Source organism: Boleophthalmus pectinirostris, unplaced genomic scaffold (assembly GCF_026225935.1).
Source record: "Boleophthalmus pectinirostris isolate CB_2022bp ecotype Guang Dong unplaced genomic scaffold, ASM2622593v1 HiC_scaffold_21, whole genome shotgun sequence".
NCBI classification, from domain to species: domain Eukaryota; kingdom Metazoa; phylum Chordata; class Actinopteri; order Gobiiformes; family Gobiidae; genus Boleophthalmus; species Boleophthalmus pectinirostris.
The window spans coordinates 33,099,426-33,121,242 of NW_026571175.1; the positions used below are offsets into that span (position 1 = coordinate 33,099,426).

General features: G+C 39.3%; 1 protein-coding gene across 2 annotated transcripts in view; it reads right to left on the minus strand.

Moving 5' to 3' along the window:
• Positions 1-7,951: 7,951 nt before the first annotated feature.
• atat1 (alpha tubulin acetyltransferase 1) overlaps positions 7,952-21,817 on the minus strand; it is a 61,777-nt gene continuing 47,911 nt past the window's right edge. Inside the window, exons 10-12 of one of the 2 annotated variants that reach the window (XM_055157015.1) lie at positions 13,858-13,949; positions 11,602-11,659; positions 7,952-10,256 (exon numbers count right to left, since the gene is read on the minus strand). In XM_055157015.1, the coding sequence (XP_055012990.1) occupies positions 9,932-10,256; positions 11,602-11,659; positions 13,858-13,949 (475 nt within the window). In that variant the 3' untranslated portion in view covers positions 7,952-9,931. The remainder of the gene's footprint in view (positions 10,257-11,601; positions 11,660-13,857; positions 13,950-21,817) is intronic. The other variant, XM_055157016.1, reaches the window with a different exon arrangement.

A 21,817-nucleotide genomic window follows, 5' to 3' on the forward strand; every position in this document is an offset into this window, starting at 1 on the left:
TGGATAGAGAGAGAGGGAGAGAGAGAAGGATAGAGAGAGAGAAGGATAGAGAGAGAGAGAGAGAAGGAAAGAGAGAGAGAGAGAGAAGGATAGAGAGAGAGAGAGAAGGAGAGAGAGAGAGAGAGAGAAGGATAGAGAGGAGAGAGAGAGAGAGAGAGAGAGGAGAGAGAGAGAGAGAGAGAGAGAGAGAGAGAGAGAGAGAGGAAGAGAGAGAGAGAGAGAGAGAGAGAGGATAGAGAGAGAGAGGGAGAAGGAAGAGAGAGACAGAGAGAAGGATAGAGAGAGAGAGAGAGAAGGAAGAGAGAGAGAGAGAAGGATAGAGAGAGAGAGGGAGAGAGAGAGAGAGAGAGAGAGAGAGAGAGAGAGAGAGAGAGAGAGAGATAGAGAGAGAGAGAGAGAGAGAAGGAAAGAGAGAGAGAGAGAGAAGGATAGAGAGAGAGAGAAAAGGAAGAGAGAGAGAAAGAAGGATAGAGAGAGAGAGAAAGAGAGAAGGATAGAGAGAAAGAAAGAGAGAGAGAGAGAGAGAAGGATAGAGAGAGAGAGAGAAGGAAGAGAGAGAGAGAGAGAGAGATAGAGAGAGAGAAGGATAGAGAGAGAGGGAGAGAGAGAGAGAGAGAGAGAGAAGAGAGAGAGAGAGAGAAAGGAAGAGAGAGAGAGAGAGAGAGAGAGAGAGAGAGAGAAGGATAGAGAGAGAGAGAGAGAGAGAGAGATAGAGAGAGAGAGAGAGAAGGAGAGAGAGAGAGAGAGAGAGAGAGATAGAGAGAGAGAGAGAGAGAGAGAGAGAGAAGAGAGAGAAGAGAGAGAGAGAGAGAGAGAGAGAGAGAGAGAGAGAGAGAGAGAGAGAGAGAGAGAGAGAGAGAGAGAGAGAGAGAGAGAAGAGAGAGAGAGGATAGAGAGAGAGAGAGGAAGGGGAGATGGGAGGGAAGAAGGGAAAGTCAATAATAAAGTACTGATACTAAAAATTTTACTTTTACTTTTGTACTTTGTGACTTTCCACCTCTGGATCAGGAGTCCATGTTCTGCCGTTGTGCCCTTGAGCTTTAGCTGTTGTTCTGTGGAACTGTAGTAGCCTCACATAGTTATTTATGCAGAGCTTTTCACAGTCACATTTCGTCAGGTGCAGACAGGGACAGACAGGGACAAAACACAACGCCTGGACGTGATGTGAGGAAACGTGTGAATCATTTCAATGTGAGTAAAGACCTTTTATTTACTGTGACGTTAAAAACACAAAGAACATCTGTCTGCTCGTCCGGGGCTGAACTGTGCTGCTCATTCTTCTTCTGTTCAGTGGAATAAAGGAGGTGTGGGTTTCCGGTTCAAACTTTACAAACATATACAGAAACATTGCCATTGTGTCACTGGGCAAGACACTTAACCCACTTTCTTCTTTCTATTTACATTTGTTGAAGAATGTTCATTCATTTATTTGATTTGTTTGGACAACGTACAACAAAAACAACAACCAAGAACAAGGATTTATGTATACATGCATACATTTGGTGCCTATCCTCAATTATTTTACATAATCATGTGGTTGACACATGACTTGACATACCTGTCGTACGTGCATACATACATACATACATACATACATATATTCATACATATATTCATACATACATACATACATACATACATACATATATTCATACATACATACATTCATACATACATACATATATTCATACATACATATATTCATACATACATACATACATACATATATTCGTGCAGACATACATACATACATACATAAATACGTGCATACATGCATACTTACATACATACATACATATATTCATACATACATTCATACATACATACATACATACATACATACATACATACATATACATACATACATACATACATATATTCATATATTCATACATACATACATATTTCATACATACATACATAAATACGTGCATACATGCATACTTACATACATACATACATACTTACATACATACATATATTCATACATACATACATACATACATACATATATTCATACATACATTCATACATACATACATACATACATACTTACATATATTCATACATACATACATATTTCATACATACATACATAAATACGTGCATACATGCATACTTACATACATACATACATACTTACATACATACATATATTCATACATATATTCATACATACATACATACATACATACATATATTCATACATACATTCATACATACATACATACTTACATATATTCATACATACATACATACATTCATACATACATTCATACATACTACATACATATATTCATACATACATACATACATACATACATACATACATACATACATACATTCACACATACATACATATATTCATACATACATACATATATTCATACATACATACTTACATACATTCATTTATTCATACATACATACATACATACGTACATACATTCATACATACTTACATACATATATTCATACATATATACATACATACTTACGTACATACATACATACTTACATACATATATTCATACATACATACTTACATACATATATTCATACATACATACTTACATACATACATTCATACATACATACTTACATACATACATACATACATACTTACATACATATATTCATACATACTTACATACATACATTCATACATACATACTTACATTCATACATACATACTTACATACATACATTTATTCATACATACATACATACATACGTACATACATTCATACATACTTACATACATATATTCATACATATATACATACATACTTACGTACATACATACATACTTACATACATATATTCATACATACATACTTACATACATATATTCATACATACATACTTACATACATACATTCATACATACATACTTACATACATTCATACATACATACATTACATACATATGTTCATACAGACATACATATATACATACATACATGAATCAAACTTTATTTATAAAGAGCTTTTCATAAAAAAATGTAACACAAATTGCTTTACAGTGATTAAAAACAATCCCACATTTCATTCCGCCCACTTCACCACATACACTCCACATACATACATACATACATGCATACATATATACATACATACATGCATACATATATACATACATACATACATACATTTTCGTTTAGGGTCGTACAAACTAATAATATTGATAAAGAAGGCACAGAAGTTTATCATTTATCATCATTCAGGATTTTTTCCCCTTTGTTTTCACTTATGTTGTGATGTAGTAGTGATGTGAAGTTCGTGAACGAGTCTTGATCTCTTTCGAATGGTTCCTTTGGGTGAATGGTGCAAATTTGATCCAATTTTTTTTATTTTTAAGAACCAAATCTTTTTATTTCTAATTTTCATGGATTTTTATTTTTATACTGATTAACCCAGAACCAACACAAGAATCTGAACAGAAGCAGATCAGGCAACACCAGTTCTTGCATTTAAAAAAACATATCTGTTTTTTTAATTAGATTTTCATAATTTCAAAGAGTAAAAACCATCCCACTCTCATTTTGAACCATTTAAAACAGATCTGACCCTTGCACTTTTCTCTCTGTGAATAGTTTGTACATAAAATGACTTATTGACATGAAATAATTAAACAGTAAAAGGAGCCGGTCTTTGAAATGAACCGATCGAAAACATTCAGATCCCATAAAAGAGACGAGAATCCCGTCACTGAACGTACCTGGCTGCAACTGTGAAGAAGCCTCTTGGATGAATGGCAAAATGGATTCGCTCCAGAACGTTTGTCCAGGTCACAGAATTCAATTTCATTTTGCAAAAGAACCTGCCTGAACACTGCTGGATTTCAGCGCGGAAACTGGCAACGCAAATGCGAGACTCGTGTGAGGCTCATTCTGAATCATTCTGAGACTAAAATATCAAATTATAACAAAAATAAATGACGTTTGTAATTAAGAATAAATCAGCATTACAATTGTTATCAGTAAAAGATGTAATAAAAGTGCGTTGTGTGAGTTTTCTGGTGGAGGTGTTTAAGGCATTAAACTTATCTACACTGCAAAAAGTAAAATCTAACCACGTTCAGATGACTTGAATTAAGAAAGTTTCATGATTTGAGTCAATTTCACTTGACAAGTAAAATTATCTGCCAGTGAAACAAGACTTTTTGTTGTTAAAAGTTTAGTTTGCTCACTGCTTTTGTTTGTTAGTTTCATTGACAAATAGTCTCCACATTCTTAATTACAAAACATTGGACAGGATGGGCAAGTTTTTATGTTAAAATAGCCCAGTGTTGGGAACTACACCGGAAGTTTCATCGTGTTTCCAAACGTCTTCCTGGTTTGTGACGTAACGTGAATAGAGCTTTTTTGTGTTTTGGTTCCAGACGATTATCCAGTCAGAAAGCAGAATGAGCCTCACGAGTCTCCTTTCCCGTTGGTTTAAATCTAAATTGTCTCGCTCTGATCTCAGTGGTCTCTACCTAAACCACAGGTGTCAAACATAAGGCCCGGGGGCCGGATCCGGCCCTCCAAGACCTTTAATCTGGCCCTCAGCTGATTTTCTACTAAAATATTTTAATCATATTTTCTATTAAAATATTGGTAATTTTCTGTTCCACTTAGCTTAGCAGTGTCTCCTGTGCCTCTGTGCGTGGCCCCTCCCACCAGAGCAGCACAAATGAAGACTTGTCTATTTCCAAACACTCTTAAAGGACGATCGTTTTGACTGTTGACCGTGACACCCTCATCAGCAAAATGTCAAAAATGAGAAAAGTGAAGCCGAGTGCAGAATTTTACAACAAAAATTTACTTATTCCTATTTGCAAACAAGTTAATGTTAAAACATTGTGTTGAAATAGCATTTTTTTTTCATATATATTATAATATTTTGTAAAAGAAAGAGTTCATCAATTAAAAAAGATTTCTGTAATAGATTTGTGTTTCTCTGCACAAATATTTTAACTTATTGTTATTTTTGGGGTTTATATGACATGAGTTTTCTGATCCTGCCCCTTTAGGATCAAAGTCGGCTGGATACGGCCCCCGAACCAAAATGAGTTTGACACCCCTGACCTAAACCCTGGCACCTGCAGACAAACATGAGTCAGTGCTAGTGCAGCCTCTGCAGCTCAGGAAGGGAATTCTGGAGTTTTCACATGAGGCCTGAACATAAACTGAGAATGAGACAAACTTGGATGTGTCTTTTATCTGCAGGTTAAGGCTCTGGAGACACAGGTTTAGGTGCGATTGTAAGGTGCAGGTTTCATAGACCAGGTCTCATTTCTCTTTCCTCCAGTAGATTAGATACTGTAATGTTCTGCTCACTGGTCTCTCCAAACGAGCTGTGAGACGCTGCAGAACATCCAGAACATCCAGAACATCCAGAACATCCAGAACATCCAGAACATCCAGAACATCCAGAACGCTGCAGCTCGGGTCCTGACTCGAACTAGGAAGTACGAGCACATAAGTCCTGGTCTCAGGTCTCTGCTCTGGCTCCTGTGGCTCAGAGACTTTAAAGCAGCTCTGCTTGTGTACAAGTCTCTCCATGGCCGAGCACCAAAGTCCATCTGTGACATGTTAGTGTCATATGAACATCTCACACTCTGAGGAGCTCAGGGACCAACTCCTGCTGGTGCCCAGAGTCACGACTAAACAAGGGGAGTCAGAGTTTCAGGTTCATGCAGCTAAAACCTGGAACAGTCTGAACATGTGAGACAAACTCTTCTGTGACGCTGTTTAAATCCAGACTCAAAACATTTCTGTTTAACTGTGCAAATAACTGAAAGGTTTTCATTCCGCACTCTTCTCTCTAATTTATGTCCCTCTTTTTTAATTTTAATCTTCATGATTATTTATGTTTTGATTTGTTTTTATTACGATTTTAATGTATTTCTTATTCTGTAAAGCACTTTGAATTACTTTGTGTATGAATTGTGCTGTACAAATAAACTTGCCTTGCCTTCCTCGCCTCCTTTTCCTTGCTTCCTCTCCTCGATTCTGCAGGAAATGTGTAAGTCCTGCCCACAGAGGAGATACAGGGACTCCTCACTGAAAGCCTGTTTACACAAGAACACTTGCGGGTAAAAACATATTTTATCAGAAGTGCCTTTCGTTTAGACGCTGACAGCGTTTTTGGGGCTTAAAAATGCAAAAATCTAAAACCACCCTCCAGAGTGGAAAAGTTCAATATGCTCTGCCAAAGCGTTTCCGTCTACACTGCCCAAGACGCAAAACTCTGGTCAGATCTGCTCACGTCGCGTTTGCTTCACATACATCACGCATACCCACTCCTTCATTCTATAGTTTTCTTCAGGACACAACTTAATATGACACTTTTGATTGACAGCTGAAATATTAAGGATCCAGGAGACGAATCAAGGAGAAGGAAGCGAGGAAAGAGACACGGTCATACTTTTCCTTTAAATATTGGACCATAACCAGTATATGAGAGAAAAAAAAGTATCTAAATTGAAATTCCTACTAAATTATTATATTTTCCAGTGAATTAGAAAGTAATAATTTCTGTTTGAATAAATACTAAGTCTTGGCAGCGTTTGAGTCAAAATATTAAGATTAAATGAAAACGAGTTCAGATTCAGAGTCTGTCGCCCTTCAAAGTCGTCGTACATTTCTTTACCCACATTGTCACGCGTTTAATTCATTTTCTACAAAAATCACACAAACCTGTACTTAGGAAAATATTTATTTCATCTTATAAATTAGTTTTGTTTATGGAAAATCGTACAAAAGATTCAAGAGTTTTCAACAGTGAACATGACAACAGTGTAAACATTTCACCACAGAATTCACTTCAGTCTCTCAAATAAATTAATAAAAATAATAAGTCATATTTTGGTTTTGTTGACACTTGTCTTGGTTCTGGTTTAGTCCTGGTTTGGTTGGGATGGAGAATGGGTTTAGTCCGGGTTTAGTCCAGGTTTAGTCCAGGTTTAGTCCAGGTTTAATCCAGGTTTAATCCAGGTTTAATCCAGGTTTAGTCCAGGTTTAGACCAGGTTTGGTCCAGGTTTAGACCAGGTTTAGTCCAGGTTTAGTCCAGGTTTAGTCCAGTTTAGTCCAAGTTTAGTCCAAGTTTAGTCCAGGTTTAGTCCAGGTTTAGTCCAGGTTTAGTCCAGTTTCAGTTCCAGTTTCAGTCCAGGTTTAGCATTGGTTTAGACCAGGTTAAGTTGAGTTTTAGCCCAGGTTTAGACTAGGTTTAGCCCAGGTGTTGCCCAGGTCTAGCCCAGGTCTAGCCCAGGTTTAGTCCAGGTTTAGTCCAGGTTTAGACCACGTTTAGTTCAGGTTTAGACCAGGTTTAGTCAAGTTTTAGCCCAGGTCTAGCCCAGGTTTAGCCCAGGTCTAGTCCAGGTTTAGTCCAGGTTTAGTCCAGGTCTAGTCCAGGTCTAGTCCAGGTCTAGTCCAGGTTTAGTCCAGGTTTAGTCCAGGTTTAGTCAAGTTTTAGCCCGGGTCTAGCCCAGGTTTAGTCCAGGTGTAGCCCTGGTGTAGTCCAGGTGTAATTCAGGTGTAGCCCAAGTTTAGCCCAGGCTTAGTCCAGGTTTAGTCCAAGTTAAGTCTAGTTTTAGACCAGGTTTAGACCAGGTTTGCTTAAGGTTTAGTCGAGTTTTAGCCCAGGTGTAGTCCAGGTGTAGTCCAGGTTAAGCCCAGGTTTAGCACAGGTTAAATCCAGGTCAAGTCCAGGTCAAGTCCAGGTTTAGACCAGGTTTAGACCAGGTTTAGTTAAGGTTTAGTTGAGTTTTAGCCCAGGTTTAGACTTCAGATAAGTAATATTTTGGTTTTGTTGACACTTGTCTTGGTTCTGGTTTGGTTCGGATGTAGACTTGGTTTAGTTCAGGTTTACTCCAGGATTAGTCCAGGTTTAGTCCACGTGTAGCCCAGGTGCCCAGGTGTAGCCCAGGTGTAGCCCGGTGTAGTCCAGGTGTAGCCCAAGCTTAGCCCTGGTTTATTCCAGGTTTATTCCAGGTTCAGCCCAAGTTTTTTGTTTTGAGCAACTTCTGTCTTGCTCCAGTACAGATATATTGTATAAGCAGCTTCTGATTATAGTTTTTTATTGTCAGAGAATCAGGAAGTGCACCTTTAGCATGCTAGTTGTTAAAGTTTCTTCGCTGTTGTGTCTGAAAGTTGTGAAAAGTGCTTAGAAACAAATTACTCTGAATATATAAAACAAGTGAGAAATGACTTTGGACCATTTGTTCTTGTAAAAATCAGATACAGCGACTTTAACTCAGGCTCCTCTGTAAACATTTTATGGCTTTTAAACGTTTTTGGCTCATATTTAGTATTTTATTTTATTTATTTCAGGTAGAATACGCTGGCCCAAACATTCTAGGCACAGATGTGAAGATCAAGCTGAACACTGTCGCAGAATCGTGTTTGTCGAATAAACAAAGGAATGGTTCATTTGGCCTTCAACATTAATCACAATGGAAAAGAAATAAAAAAAAAATAAACTGAACGGACAGATTTGGCATGACTGCAGTTTTTGACATTTCTAAATCAACACAATTTCCATGGCAACAAGCAGATGAGTCCAGTGTGTGACGATACAAGTCCACTCACAGTACGTCTTTTTTAGTGCAATAAAAACATCCATCATGAAAATATCTACCGTATTTTTCGGACTATAAGTGGCACTTTTTTTCATGGTTTGGGTGTTTCCTGTGACTTATACTCCGGTGTGACTTATATATTAAAATTTTGACATTGCTGCTGCTCCTGTTCCTCCTGTACCACTGTCACTTGGCTCTACTGCGCATGTCTCCTGCAGAAAGAGCCTCTGTCCTGTCTGTATCATGTCAGTCGATCGCACCGTTACTTCAGCACCAATTTAAACAAACTTATGAAGACGACTGAGAAGACCGAAAAAGAAAATCATATTCTGCAGATTACAAGTTGCAAGTAGCAAAATCTGCAGCTGAAAACGTTAATCGAGCAGCAGAAAGAAAGTTTGGAGTGAGAGAGAAACTTGTGACACCGGGAGGATGCACCATGAAACTTTCCTGAAGTCACTGGATGGATGGACAAAGCCTGAACTTCAGTGACACCGAAACCATCCTGTCGGGATTCAGAAAGACACGAATAATTCTAACTGGAACTGATGCTGAGTCTGACGACAGCGACACAGAAGAGGAAGCGGCGTCTGTTTACCTCCGGAGGTCGTGGAGTTGCTCAGAAGTGACACCGAGGATGAAGAATTGAATGGATTTAGTGATTTGGAGTGAGATGGAGAGTTTGTTAAACTTGTTCTGTTCTGTTGTTTATGTTATAGTTTATCTGAAGAACTGTTCATATGTGACGTTAACAGTCTGTTGTTGTTGCTTATAAAATAAATTTCCCCCAAAAGTGAGACTTATAGTCCGGTGTGACTTTTTTCTTCATCATTATGCACTTTTTTGCTGGTCCGACTTATATATTATAGTCCGAAAAATACAGTAGTTGTAAAATTTTGGGAGCCCTACCTGTCTGAACAAAAACAGAAACTTTTAAGTAATTTTTCTCAGTTTCACTCTCGCAAGTTCAGATCTGTTGTTCTCTGTTCTGTTGTTTTTACTAGAACTTGACTTTTAACAGGAAATGTCGATTCCTGGTTTCTGATTTTATAAAATACATTTCCTCCCAAAAAGTGCGTTTTATTCTTCTTCATTACACATTTTTTTGGCTGGTGAGACTGATAAATACGGTATCTGATTTTATTTTAGTGTATATTTTGGCTAAAACGCTACGCAATGGGGCTTTAAAAGAAACTGTTGTACTGGTAGAAGCTATCACCATGCCCCTGTTTACCACTCCAACCCAGTAGCAGTAAATAAAAGTACATATTTTGGTTATTACTGATTTATACTTCATAACCTGAGACTGCAGTTGCTTTGTACATTTATAATCGTCAGTATTATTCGATGGGGAGTTCGTGCGGTCACCATGGACGTGTGCTCCTGTACTGCTGCTTCTGTTTGACCCACTGAGCTGTGAACATGTTCTGTCCCACTGTCCACGTCCACCCACTGTCCCCTCGTCTCTGCGAAGGTCCGACCACAGGGACGGGCTTCGGGTCCACGTGGGGTCCTAATGCTGGCTCCTGGTTTTGGTTTTGGTCTGGTCTTTGGTCTAGATTCTGGTCTTGACCCTGTGTAGGTCTGAAGTCCTCCTCAGAGCTGGTGGAGGTGGAGTGTTTGTCGTTCACAGATGTTTGACTTCGTGTAGACGTCTTTGGAGCAGAAACGGGCGGCAAAGAGGACAACCTGGACAAAACATGAGAAAAAAACAAAAAAAAGACGTGTTGAGACTGATCACTTTTAGAGGTACTGTTCGAAAAGTTAAATCTTCCAAGGTTAAAATGACTTTAAATATGAAAAGGTTGACTTGATTTGAGTAAATTTCGCATGAGAAGTAAAATTATCTACCAGTGGAACACGTCTTTTTGTACTTACTTGAAATATGTAAATGCAATCACTTTGAAGATAAAAAAACAACAACTCTTGGCATTTAAAACAAGAAACTAAAACTTATCTTGGCGGAAGGAAAGACTTACCGTATTTTCCGCACTATAGGGATTATTAGGGCTCTGGATTATAAGACGCACTGTCATTAAATGGTCTATTTTTGAACTTTTTTTTACAAATAAACCGCGTGGGACTTTAAATGAAACACAACAGTGTGATGGGTGAGTGGTTTTGTTTGTTTGTTCATTCACGGTGACTCTGGGTTTGTTCAGTTGTGGTGTGTAGGGAGGTGCTGTCTGGGACCAACGGATTGTCGGCGTGTTCGCAGTGATTCAGTTGTTCAGTCGTGTCTAGAAGTGGCACATTGGACTCGGTTTTTCGGTTCGTTCCTCCGTTCCGTTCCTCGTCGGCGTGGAGTGATGAGTGTGTCTGTGGGTGTTTTTCGCTGTGCGGTCGCTGTCTGCTCCGTGTGTGTTTGTGGCTTTGTAGTTTACTGAAGTCGTGCTGCGACACCTGAGTGGAGTCGTGTATATGGCGCTCTGGATTGTGGGGCGCAGTCGTTTTTTGATGGGGTTGGAGGCTTAAGAATGCGTCTAATAGTGCAGAAAATATGATATTCCATTGGTAGATAATTTTACTTGTCAAGTCAAATCTACAAAAATCTACTGAAGTGTAATGCAAAAAAAAGTCATTTAAACTTAGATATTACTTTTTGCAGTTTTGCAATTATGACACAAAATAACAGTAGGACTCAGTTGGTGTCAATCTCAATTTTTTATTCGGTTTAATCCTTCAAAATACTACGACTGGAATCTCAGAACATCTGGAAAAGTCTGTTTTACTTTAGGCGCAGACTGGAGAGGCGTTCAACTGCATGACGTAAGAAACAGCCAATATATGTGTTACAATACATGTGTTAAATTAGACACGATTTAGGATTTATTTGGGACGAAACAGGATTTTATATAATATTCGATAGTTCGATTCTGGTGTCATGTTTGTTTGATACTCGTGTCGACGCCCCCTCACCGCCACCTGCTCGGTTCTTTGACCTGCTGTAGACTGGGACAAGAGTCTGACAGGTTTTTATGGGCAAAGATTTGAATTTGGTTGTTTGTTTCATTCAGAGATCTCTTGTGCGTACCTGTTCTGAGCCGAGTTCACAGAGTCTGATCCAAACTGGGCCCACGGCGTTCTCAGACCTGCACGAGACAAAATAACACAAAAGGTGAGACTAAAAAGCACTTCTAAAACGCAAAATGCCAAACATGTCCTGAACCATCTTTTCACAAACAGGACTCATTTGTAAAAACTTTGAACAGCGTTTGAAAAGCTCCTTCTCCATCTTAGGTAAAAAACAAAAATCAAAACTACACCTGTGTTTGATTCTGATCTGATTCATACTTCTGTCCCATATTTGGACTGATCCATTATGGCAAATATTAGAATCGCAGCTATTTGGCTCAAAAACAGTAAAATTATTATATAAATATTTCAAACAAGCGGCGAGCTCAGTGTGTTAACGTCACTGCTTCCTGACTAGTCACGCTGAAAAGAGTAAATATTTACAGATGAGGCAGTGGACAGAGAGTTATGGGTGAATACTTCCCCGGAGGACACTTCCGTTTTTAGAAAGGGAAATGTTTGTGTCTCAAAGCGAACGTTGATACTAATTTTGAGCTACTAGTCCATCTAAAAAAAATGAGAATATCCTGAAAAAGTTCAATATTTGTCTCATTTCAGAAAGTCAAACCCACAGAGAGTGAAGCTTTCAAGCCTTTTCTTTCTACTGAAATTTTGACGAATGATGGATTACAGATAATGAACAACCCTAAATTCAGTGCATCAGAAAGTCATGGTGTCACATCTTAATCAGCTAAATGTCATATTTTTTGGACTATAAATCGCACTTTGTTCATGGTTTGGGTGTTTCCTGCGACTTATACTTCGGTGCGACTTATATATTAAAATTTTCACACTGAAGCGTCGAGAGGCTCTAGTCTTGTGTGTGAGTATCTGCTGCTCCTGTTCCTCCTGTACCACTGTCACTTCGTCCTCTACTGCGCATGTCTCCTGTAGAAAGAGCCTCTGTCCTGCTGCAAGTCGTGAAATATTCAGCCGAAAACGGTAATCGAGCAGCAGAAAGAAAGTTTGGAGTGAGCGAGAAACTTGTGACACCGGGAGGATGCACCATGAAACTTTCCTGAAGTCACTGGATGGATGGACAAAGCCTGGACTTCAGTGACACCGAAACCATCCTGTCGAGATTCAGAAATACTGAAATAATTCTAACTGGAACTGATGCTGAGTCTGACGACAGCGACACAGAAGAGGAAGCGGCGTCTGTTTACCTCCGGAGGTCGAGGAGTTGTTCAGAAGTGACACCGAGGATGAAGAATTGAATGGATTTAGTGATTTGGAGTGAGATGGAGAGTTTGTTAAACTTGTTCTGTTCTGTTGTTTATGTTATAGTTTATCTGAAGAACTGTTCATATGTGACGTTAACAGTCTGTTGTTGTTGCTTATAGAATAAATTTCCCCCAAAAGTGAGACTTATAGTCCGGTGCGACTTTTTTTCTTCATCATTATGCATTTTTTTTGCTGGTCCGACTTATATTCCGGAGCGACTTATAGTCCGAAAAATACGGTAGTTGTGAAATTTTGGGAGCCCTACCTGTCTGAACAAAACAGAAACTCTGAAGTAATTTTTCTCAGTTTCACTCTCGCGAGTTCAGATCTGTTGTTCTCTGTTCTGTTGTTTTTACTAGAACTTGACTTTTAACAGGAAATGTCGATTCCTGGTCTCTGATTTTATAAAATAAATTTCCTCCCAAAAAGTGTGTTTTATTCTTCTTCATTACACATTTTTTGGCTGGTGCGACTTATTGTGCTGACTGATTTTATTTTAGTGCATATTTTAGCTAAAAAGCTACGCAATGGGGCTTTAAAAGAAACTGTTGTACTGGTAGAAGCTATCACCATGCCCCTGTTTACCACTCCAACCCAGTGGAAATAAATAAAAATAAAAGTACATATTTTGGTTATTAGTGATAAGACCGGAATAATTCTAACTGGAACTGACGCTGAGTCTGACGACAGCGACACAGAAGAGGAAGCGGCGTCTGTTTACCTCCGGAGGTCGAGGAGTTGTTCAGAAGTGACACCGAGGATGAAGAATTGAATGGATTTAGTGATTTGGAGTGAGATGGAGAGTTTAAACTTGTTCTGTTCTGTTGTTTATGTTATAGTTTATCTGAAGAACTGTTCATATGTGACGTTAACAGTCTGTCAAATAAATTTCCCCCAAAAGTGCGACTTATATATGTTTTTTTCTTCTTCATTACGCATTTTTTGGCTGGTGTGACTTATACTCCTAAAAATATGGTTTATGTTATATTACCTGGCATCGGTCGCTCCAGCTGATTGACAGAACTTTGGTCCAGATGCCGACTGTACAGAGAACTCTTAGCCACCAACCCCTGGAGACTGCAGCTGCACACGAAGGAACAGGAAAAACAAACAGAAGAGACGGAGAGAGAAGGAGGGAGCGGGGGCAATGCAAATAAACAAATGCATCCAACTTAAAAGAAACAACAGAAACAGAAACACAAACTCAAAGTGAAACGATGGGTGATAATGTGTAATTAGAACATAAGAGTATGAAGAGAATGCTGTTTGATTACGGAGTATTAGTTTAAAACACGGGGCCGCAGTGGTTGAACTATCGCCCTCCTGCCCGAAGTTCAGCGGGTCAATCCCAGCTCAGTCTATTGCGTACGGTTGTGTCCTTGGGCAAGACACTTCATTCAGACTTTTAAATGGACCCGACAACTTCCTACAACTGTACAACAACTCGCCCTTATGTAATAGTAACAGATAATACTCCCTACAGCTGTATAACTCACTCTTATGTAGCAGATAATACTCCCTACAACTGTACAACAACTCACCCATATGTAGCAGATAATACTCCCTACAGCTGTATAACTCACACTTATGTAGCAGATAATACTCCCTACAACTGTACAACAACTCACCCATATGTAGCAGATAATACTCCCTACAGCTGTATAACTCACACTTATGTAGCAGATAATACTCCCTACAACTGTATAACTCACTCTTATGTAGCAGATAATACTCCCTACAACTGTATAACTCACTCTTATGTAGCAGATAATACTCCCTACAACTGTATAACTCACTCTTATGTAACAGATAATACTCCCTACAACTGTATAACTCACACTTATGTAACAGATAATACTCCCTACAACTGTATAACTCACTCTTATGTAACAGATAATACTCCCTACAACTGTATAACTCACTCTTATGTAACAGATAATACTCCCTACAACTGTATAACTCACTCTTATGTAACAGATAATACTCCCTACAACTGTATAACTCACTCTTATGTAACAGATAATACTCCCTACAACTGTACAACAACTCACCCATATGTAACAGATAATACTCCCTACAACTGTACAACAACTCATCCTTATGTAACAGATAATACTCCCTACAACTGTACAACAACTCACCCATATGTAGCAGATAATACTCCCTACAACTGTACAACTCATCCTTATGTAACAGATAATACTCCCTACAACTGTATAACTCACTCTTATGTAACAGATAATACTCCCTACAACTGTACAACAACTTACCTTTATGTAACAGATAATACTCCCTACAACAGTACAACAACTCATCCTTATATAACAGATAATACTCCCTACAACTGTACAACAACTCACCCATATGTAACAGATAATACTCCCTACAACTGTACAATAATTCACCCTTATGTAACAGATAATACTCCCTACAACTATACAACAACTCACCTTTATCTAACAAATAATACTCCCTACAACTGTACAACTCACCTTTATGTAACAGATAATACTCCCCACAACTGTACAACTCAGCCTTATGTAACAGATAATACTCCCTACAACTGTATAATGCACTCTTATGTAACAGATAATACTCCCCACAACTGTACAACTCAGCCTTATGTAGCAGATTTTATTTATTACTTATTTTCTATTTTATTTTGACTATTTTTACACCTGTCCCTTTTTTTTAAAATTTATTTATTTTTTTGCTACTTATTTAGAATTTATTTTTACAATATATTTTTTTCTCTTTGGTGTTAAGTCTAAGTCTTCAGAACCTCTTCCCAGTGAGCTACATCAAACTAAACTGCTGCTTTAATTTTATTTTTTTTCAGAATTTTGAGGCAAATAATAAACGTTCCTCCTTTGTGACCCCTTTATAAAAAAAGACACAGATCCTTTGACGGTACCGCACAGGTCAAACTGGAGTGGACAGTTAAAAAATAAATTAAAAGTTCTTTGGAATGTATGGAAAATAAATAAAAATAAAAAAATATACAATGCATCTCCACAAGACAGATTCTTATTTGGTGTGAAGGAGGGCCTCTTCCTCTTCCTGCTCGTTTCGTTTCCATGGAATTGTTGTTCCTTTGGCTGTAATATTCTCCAGTGAGACCGTTCCAAAGTCCGGTTTTAACTTTCCACTTCCATGGAATCGCGCTGGTGACTTTCCACCTCCATCTGCTTCCTCCAAGCGCTGCTTTCATTCAACATTCAAACGGAGCTGGCGTAAATTCAACCTGAGACTTAACTTCGCTCCCGCCTTCTCCAGAGTTTACCTTTGTCCCTCACTCCAAATACTCCTCCTTGCTCCTCGCCGCACCTCCTCCTCCTCCTCGCGCAATCAGCGTCCAGTGTGCCCAATTTAAACCCCCATTACAGACGCACGGCCGCTTTCGTTCGTGCCAAGCCCCACCCCCTCCTCCACAATCCCTTCACCCCCTCATCATCTCATAGTCTGCTTCACTCTCCTCGCTCTCAGCTCTAACATCTAATCAGCCACGCTCTTCATCTTCTGTGTCTTCTGTTTCGGTGTTAAAGAACTCTAAATTAATAAAGCTACTAGTACTTTGTGTCTGTCAGAGTCTCTCCAGGTTGAAATAAGACAATATTTTGAAATCTAGAGAGTTAAAGAGCCATTAACACCAACATCACTTTTTTTCTACTGATTCTCTGTGTAAATGTGTGTAAAACAGAAGTCTATCTATGTCCTAGGGATGGGCATTCGATGAAATTTTCTTAATCGATTGTCGGAAGAATTAACGATCGATTATCGATTAATCATTAACGTTTTTATATTAAAATGATCATCATTATTATTACTATCTGCACTACTAACCTGCATAAATAAATTCAACTTTACGACATAAACCGTAACGACGCTAGAGCCACATCAGCCCGTTTGACATTATAATGTGTTTAATTCAGTTTTGTTCAACTCTCACAGAAACAAAAACTTAAAACCACATCACTAATTTGCATAAACTAAACGAAGATAAAAAATACAGCTCTTGTGTCGCTGATGTGGTTCAATTTCTGTTGGATTAAAAGACATGACTCAGGTGAATACAGGTTAGTGTGACCAGATTTGCGTTTGTCAAAACCAGGACACCGTACGGGGGGAGGGAGGTGGGGACTCGTCATCGACATTGAGCGACTCTCACCTGGTAAAACTTTTTCCCACTGGACACAGAAACATATGTGCTGCTTTATACACTGTGCACATGGACTCACACTTGTCCCGAAATGCAACAGGAAAGTGTGGAATTTCTTGTACAAGTCATCGTTAAATACACATTTGTGCTTCAGTACGTTGCAGACTGACCCACTGTTTGTGTCTCGCTCCTTCTGATGCAGAGACACATGTACACACCTGTTTGGTCACACTACACACAGCAACCTACATTCGGTTTGTCGATTAAAACTAATGTAATCGATGAAATTCTTAATGATCAATTATCGATTAATAGATTAATCATGCCCATCCCTACTATGTCCCTGGCCTTATTTTGGCATTTTAGTGCATATATGTTAAAAAAATTTGACTTTTGGGTCAAAGTCGTGTCTGTATCGACCTCTTTAGGATCAACTACGGCCAGAACATTTGAGTTTTCAGATTGGACTAACTGCTGCCAATGAGTCAGATGCAGGTTAAAGGGCGATGATCGGCGAGATCTGAGCACAAACGTCCGCTCTGTTTCAAAGTCCGAAGAGCACCGGTCCGCGCCGTGTTGGATTGTTGTGGCTGTGAGTCAACTGTCAATCATCGCTCCAGAGCACCGCCCACTCTGGAGGATTTTTCAGATTTTGCTTCGGCGTGGAGTAACAGTGCATTCTCTTGTGCTCGGGACTCTGGGAAAACTGACCTCCACCTCGAGAAAGTGCAATGGAACGGCCAATCAAATCGAGATTTTGAAACACAAACTCGGGCTAGTTCGGTGCAGACGTTGGTTGGATTTATGTCACAGCAAAAACGTCGGCGCACACAGTGAACGGGAAGGATTGTCTTTTTGTCATTTTGATGTGTTAAGTTGTGTTTGTGTCTTCTAAAAACTCTGTAGTGACATTTAGACTTTCTTTCACATCGTTTGACAGTTACACAAGTTTCTTACATGAACATGAAATAGTCAAACTGCCATAATTGAGGAGCTAGCGATACCTGACGTTACATTAAATTTTCTCGAGGATCCATATTTTCCCCGACTGTTGCAATGAAACACATTTACAACAGATGTCGAGAGAACTGACTGATTTATCCACTATTGACATTCACTCTCCTCGGCCTCACCTCTAACATCTAATCATCCATGCTCTTCATCGTAATGTCTTTTGCTTCTGTCTGAGTGCTAAAGACAACTATTTTAATAAAGCTACTACTACTTTGTGTCTGTCAGAGTCTCTCCAGGTTGAAATAAGACAATATTTTGAAATCAAGACAGTTCAAGAGCCATTAAACACTATAACCACTTTTTTTCTACTGACTATCTGTGTAAATGTGTCTAAAATAAAAGTGTATTTCTATCCTTGGATTTATTTTGGTATTTTAGTGCATATTTGTCCAAAATCAGACTTTCGGGTCAAAGTTATGTCTATAACGGCCTCTTTAAGATCAACTACGGCCAGGACATTTCAATTTCTGGGTTGGACTAACAGCCACTAGTGAGTCAGATGCAGGTTTTTACGTGAAGAGCGCAGACACTGGTGTCTACGGGCAGGATGTAAGGAGCCCCTCTCAGCCCCGCCCCTAACTGGCACCACCGGGCACCGCAATGTCCCGCTTTGTCTGGAGAAAAGGGAAACTGCATAATCCGAGCTCAAATGTCCGCTCTGTTTCAAAGTTCAGAGCGCACCATACCGTGTTGGTTTGTTGTGGCTGTCGGTCAACTGTCAATCATCGCTCCAGAGCACCGCCCACTCTGGAGGATTTTTCAGATTTTGCTTAGGGGCGGAGTAATAAAGCATTCTATTGTGCTCGGGACTTGGGGAAAACCGAGCTCCACCTCGAGAAAGTGCAATGGAACGGCCAATCAAATCAGGGTTCTGAAACACAAACTCGGGCTAGATCGGTGCAGACTAGGGACGGGCATTCGATGACATTTTCTTAATCGATCGTCGAGAGAATTAACGTTCGATTATCGATTAATCATTAACGTTTTTATATTAAAATGATCATCATTATTATTACTATCTGCACTCCTAATCTGCATAAATAAATTCAACTTTACGACAAATAAACCGTAACGACTCTAGAGCCACATCAGCCCGTTTGACATTATAATGTGTTTAATTCAGTTTTGCGCAACTCTCACAGAAACGAAACTTAAAACCGCATCGCTAATTTGCATAAACTAAGCAAAGATAAAACTACAGCTCTTGTGTCGCTGATGTGGTTCAATTTCTGTTGGATTAAAAGACATGACTTAGTGGAATACAGGTTAGTGTGATCATATTTGCATTTGTTAAAACCAGGACACCGTACGGGGGGAGGGAGGTGGGGACTCGTCATCCACATTGCGCGACTCTCACCTGGAAAAACTTTTTCCCAATGGACACCGAAACATATGTACCTGCTTAGTAGACTGTGCACATGGACTCACACTTGTCCCGAACGCAATGGAAAGCGTGGAATTTCTTGTACAAATCATCGTTAAATACGCATTTGTGCTTTGGTACGTTGCAGACTGACCCACTGTTTGTGTCTCGCTCCTTCTGATGCAGAGACACATGTACGGATTGTTTGATCACACTACACACAGTAAACTACATTCGGTTTGTCGATTAAAATGTATGTAATCGATGAAATTCTTAATGATCAATTATCGATTAATCGACTAATCATGCCCATCCCTAGTGCAGAGTCGGTTGGATTTACAGCAAATGTCGGCACACACCGTAAACGGAGAGAACTGTCTTTTCGTCATTTTGATGTGTTAAGTTGTGTTTGTGTAGAGAAATTGTCTCTAAAAACGTGGATGTAAAACTGTGTATCTTCACAGTATTTCACAGTCGACACAAGTTTTTTTTTCTGAACATGTAAAAGTCAATAGCCCAATGAGATTCATTTGGTCTTCCGATATTCTATGTTATTAGGTTCTTTTTTTCAGACCTAGAGGAACAACTCAAATCGGCCATTTCTGACCATTGTAAAAGAGAGAACCACGTTATGGATTGGGATGGAGCAAACATCATTGGGACAGAGGAAAACAAACATCGCCGCATGGATTAAAGAAGCAATCGAAATACGGAAACGTGCCCACAGGACTGTAAACCGGGACGAGGGGGCTTTTTTACTCTCACACACCTGGGATGCTGTCCTGAGGAAGTCGGACTGCAGATGGCGCTGTCGTCCTGCCTCCACTGGTAGGAAGACAGCGCCAAAATCTGTTTAAATCAGCTGACCGGACACGTCACAGCAACATCACGTGACTCTGAGGAAGACGCTAGTGAGCAGTTGAAACTGTCAGGTATGAAATAACACTCTAGGTCTGAAAAAAATAACCTAATAACATGTAAAAGTCAAACTGCCATAATTGAGTCGCCGACAGCTGAAGTGAGCTCTTTATTAGCAGGAGCGAGCGATACCTGACGTGAGTGAGGGTTGAGTTCTTGAAGATTCAGATGTACAGTAGCCCTAGTGAGTTAAAGGGAGCCTGTCACAAGTGTCATTTTACATACCATATACGGGAAAAGCCGACAAAATAAACACTACACTTTCTCGAGTATCTCTATTTTCCCCAAATGCTGCAAAGGAACGCATTTACAATCAATGTCGGGAGGCCTGACACTGATTTATCCACTACTGACATTTAACAGAATGTGGCATAAAGCTTCAGGAGGGCGTTTAACGGCTCTTTAAGTTAAACCCATCTGGAGCTAACCCAATAACATCAACGCGACAAAAGTCAAACTGCAGTGTGGAGTTTTTGACTGTCAGACTTTAATGGCTACAAAAGGCAGGCAGCGGGACAGAGCGCTCAGGTCCGTCTCCAATCAACACATAACAACCGGGGTTCAAAAAGGCCTCTGGAACGTGTCCTCCGTCTCTCCGCTCAGTCCCCATCATCCCTCTACCCACAGTGCACCTGAACAGGCCATTCATCAAAACCAGAGAACCGGGCTCTGCAGGAGGTCAGTGGAAGCCCAGGTTAGCTCTGCTAGGGGAACTAAACGCCATGGGGCGAAGGGGTGATGTTGATAATAGAGAAATGATAATAAAAAAAAAGGATTATGAATGAAGAAAGAGAGGAGGAGAGACAGTAGTGAGAAAAATGTGAGGAGGAGAATAAGCGGCTAAAGAGAAGAGCTACTGTTGTGTTAAATGTGTGTGATGTCTGCAGGTCAAGAGGTGTAAAATGAAGATAAAAATTAATATCTTGATATTATTGTTTTGATAATTTGCACTAAAAGACAAGTTCTAGGTCCTGTATTACACAAAATTGACTCTTGTGAGCTTTAAGACGTGTTATAATGCTGTCACATCATCAAAAACAGACCTGGAGTTGTGTTTTGTTTCATTCACACACTCAAATAACCCTGGATGATTAGGTTCTCTGCATCTCCAAAGCTCAAAATGCTCTGTGATGCCACCTTGTGATGTCATGCAGTGGTAGTTTAAGTTAACAGCTCCTTTTACATTTTGTGCAGTCTGTTACCTTTCATAGTTTCCTTGTTACTACTGAACATCATTGTGTCAGTAAACTATTTTCAGACATTCTGGGACAAAATTGGTGACTGAAACCAAAACTTCACCTATGCTTGATTTTGGTATTTTGAAATGTTCTACATATGTAAAAAAAAAAAAAAAAGTTTGAATTCTATTTTGTGAAATCATCACGTGCAAACTAGGGGTGTGCAAAAATATCGATATATAGTTTGATGTGATGATACAGTATCGATATCGTGGGCTCCTGTATCGATATATCGCCAAGAGTATTTTTTGGTAAATTT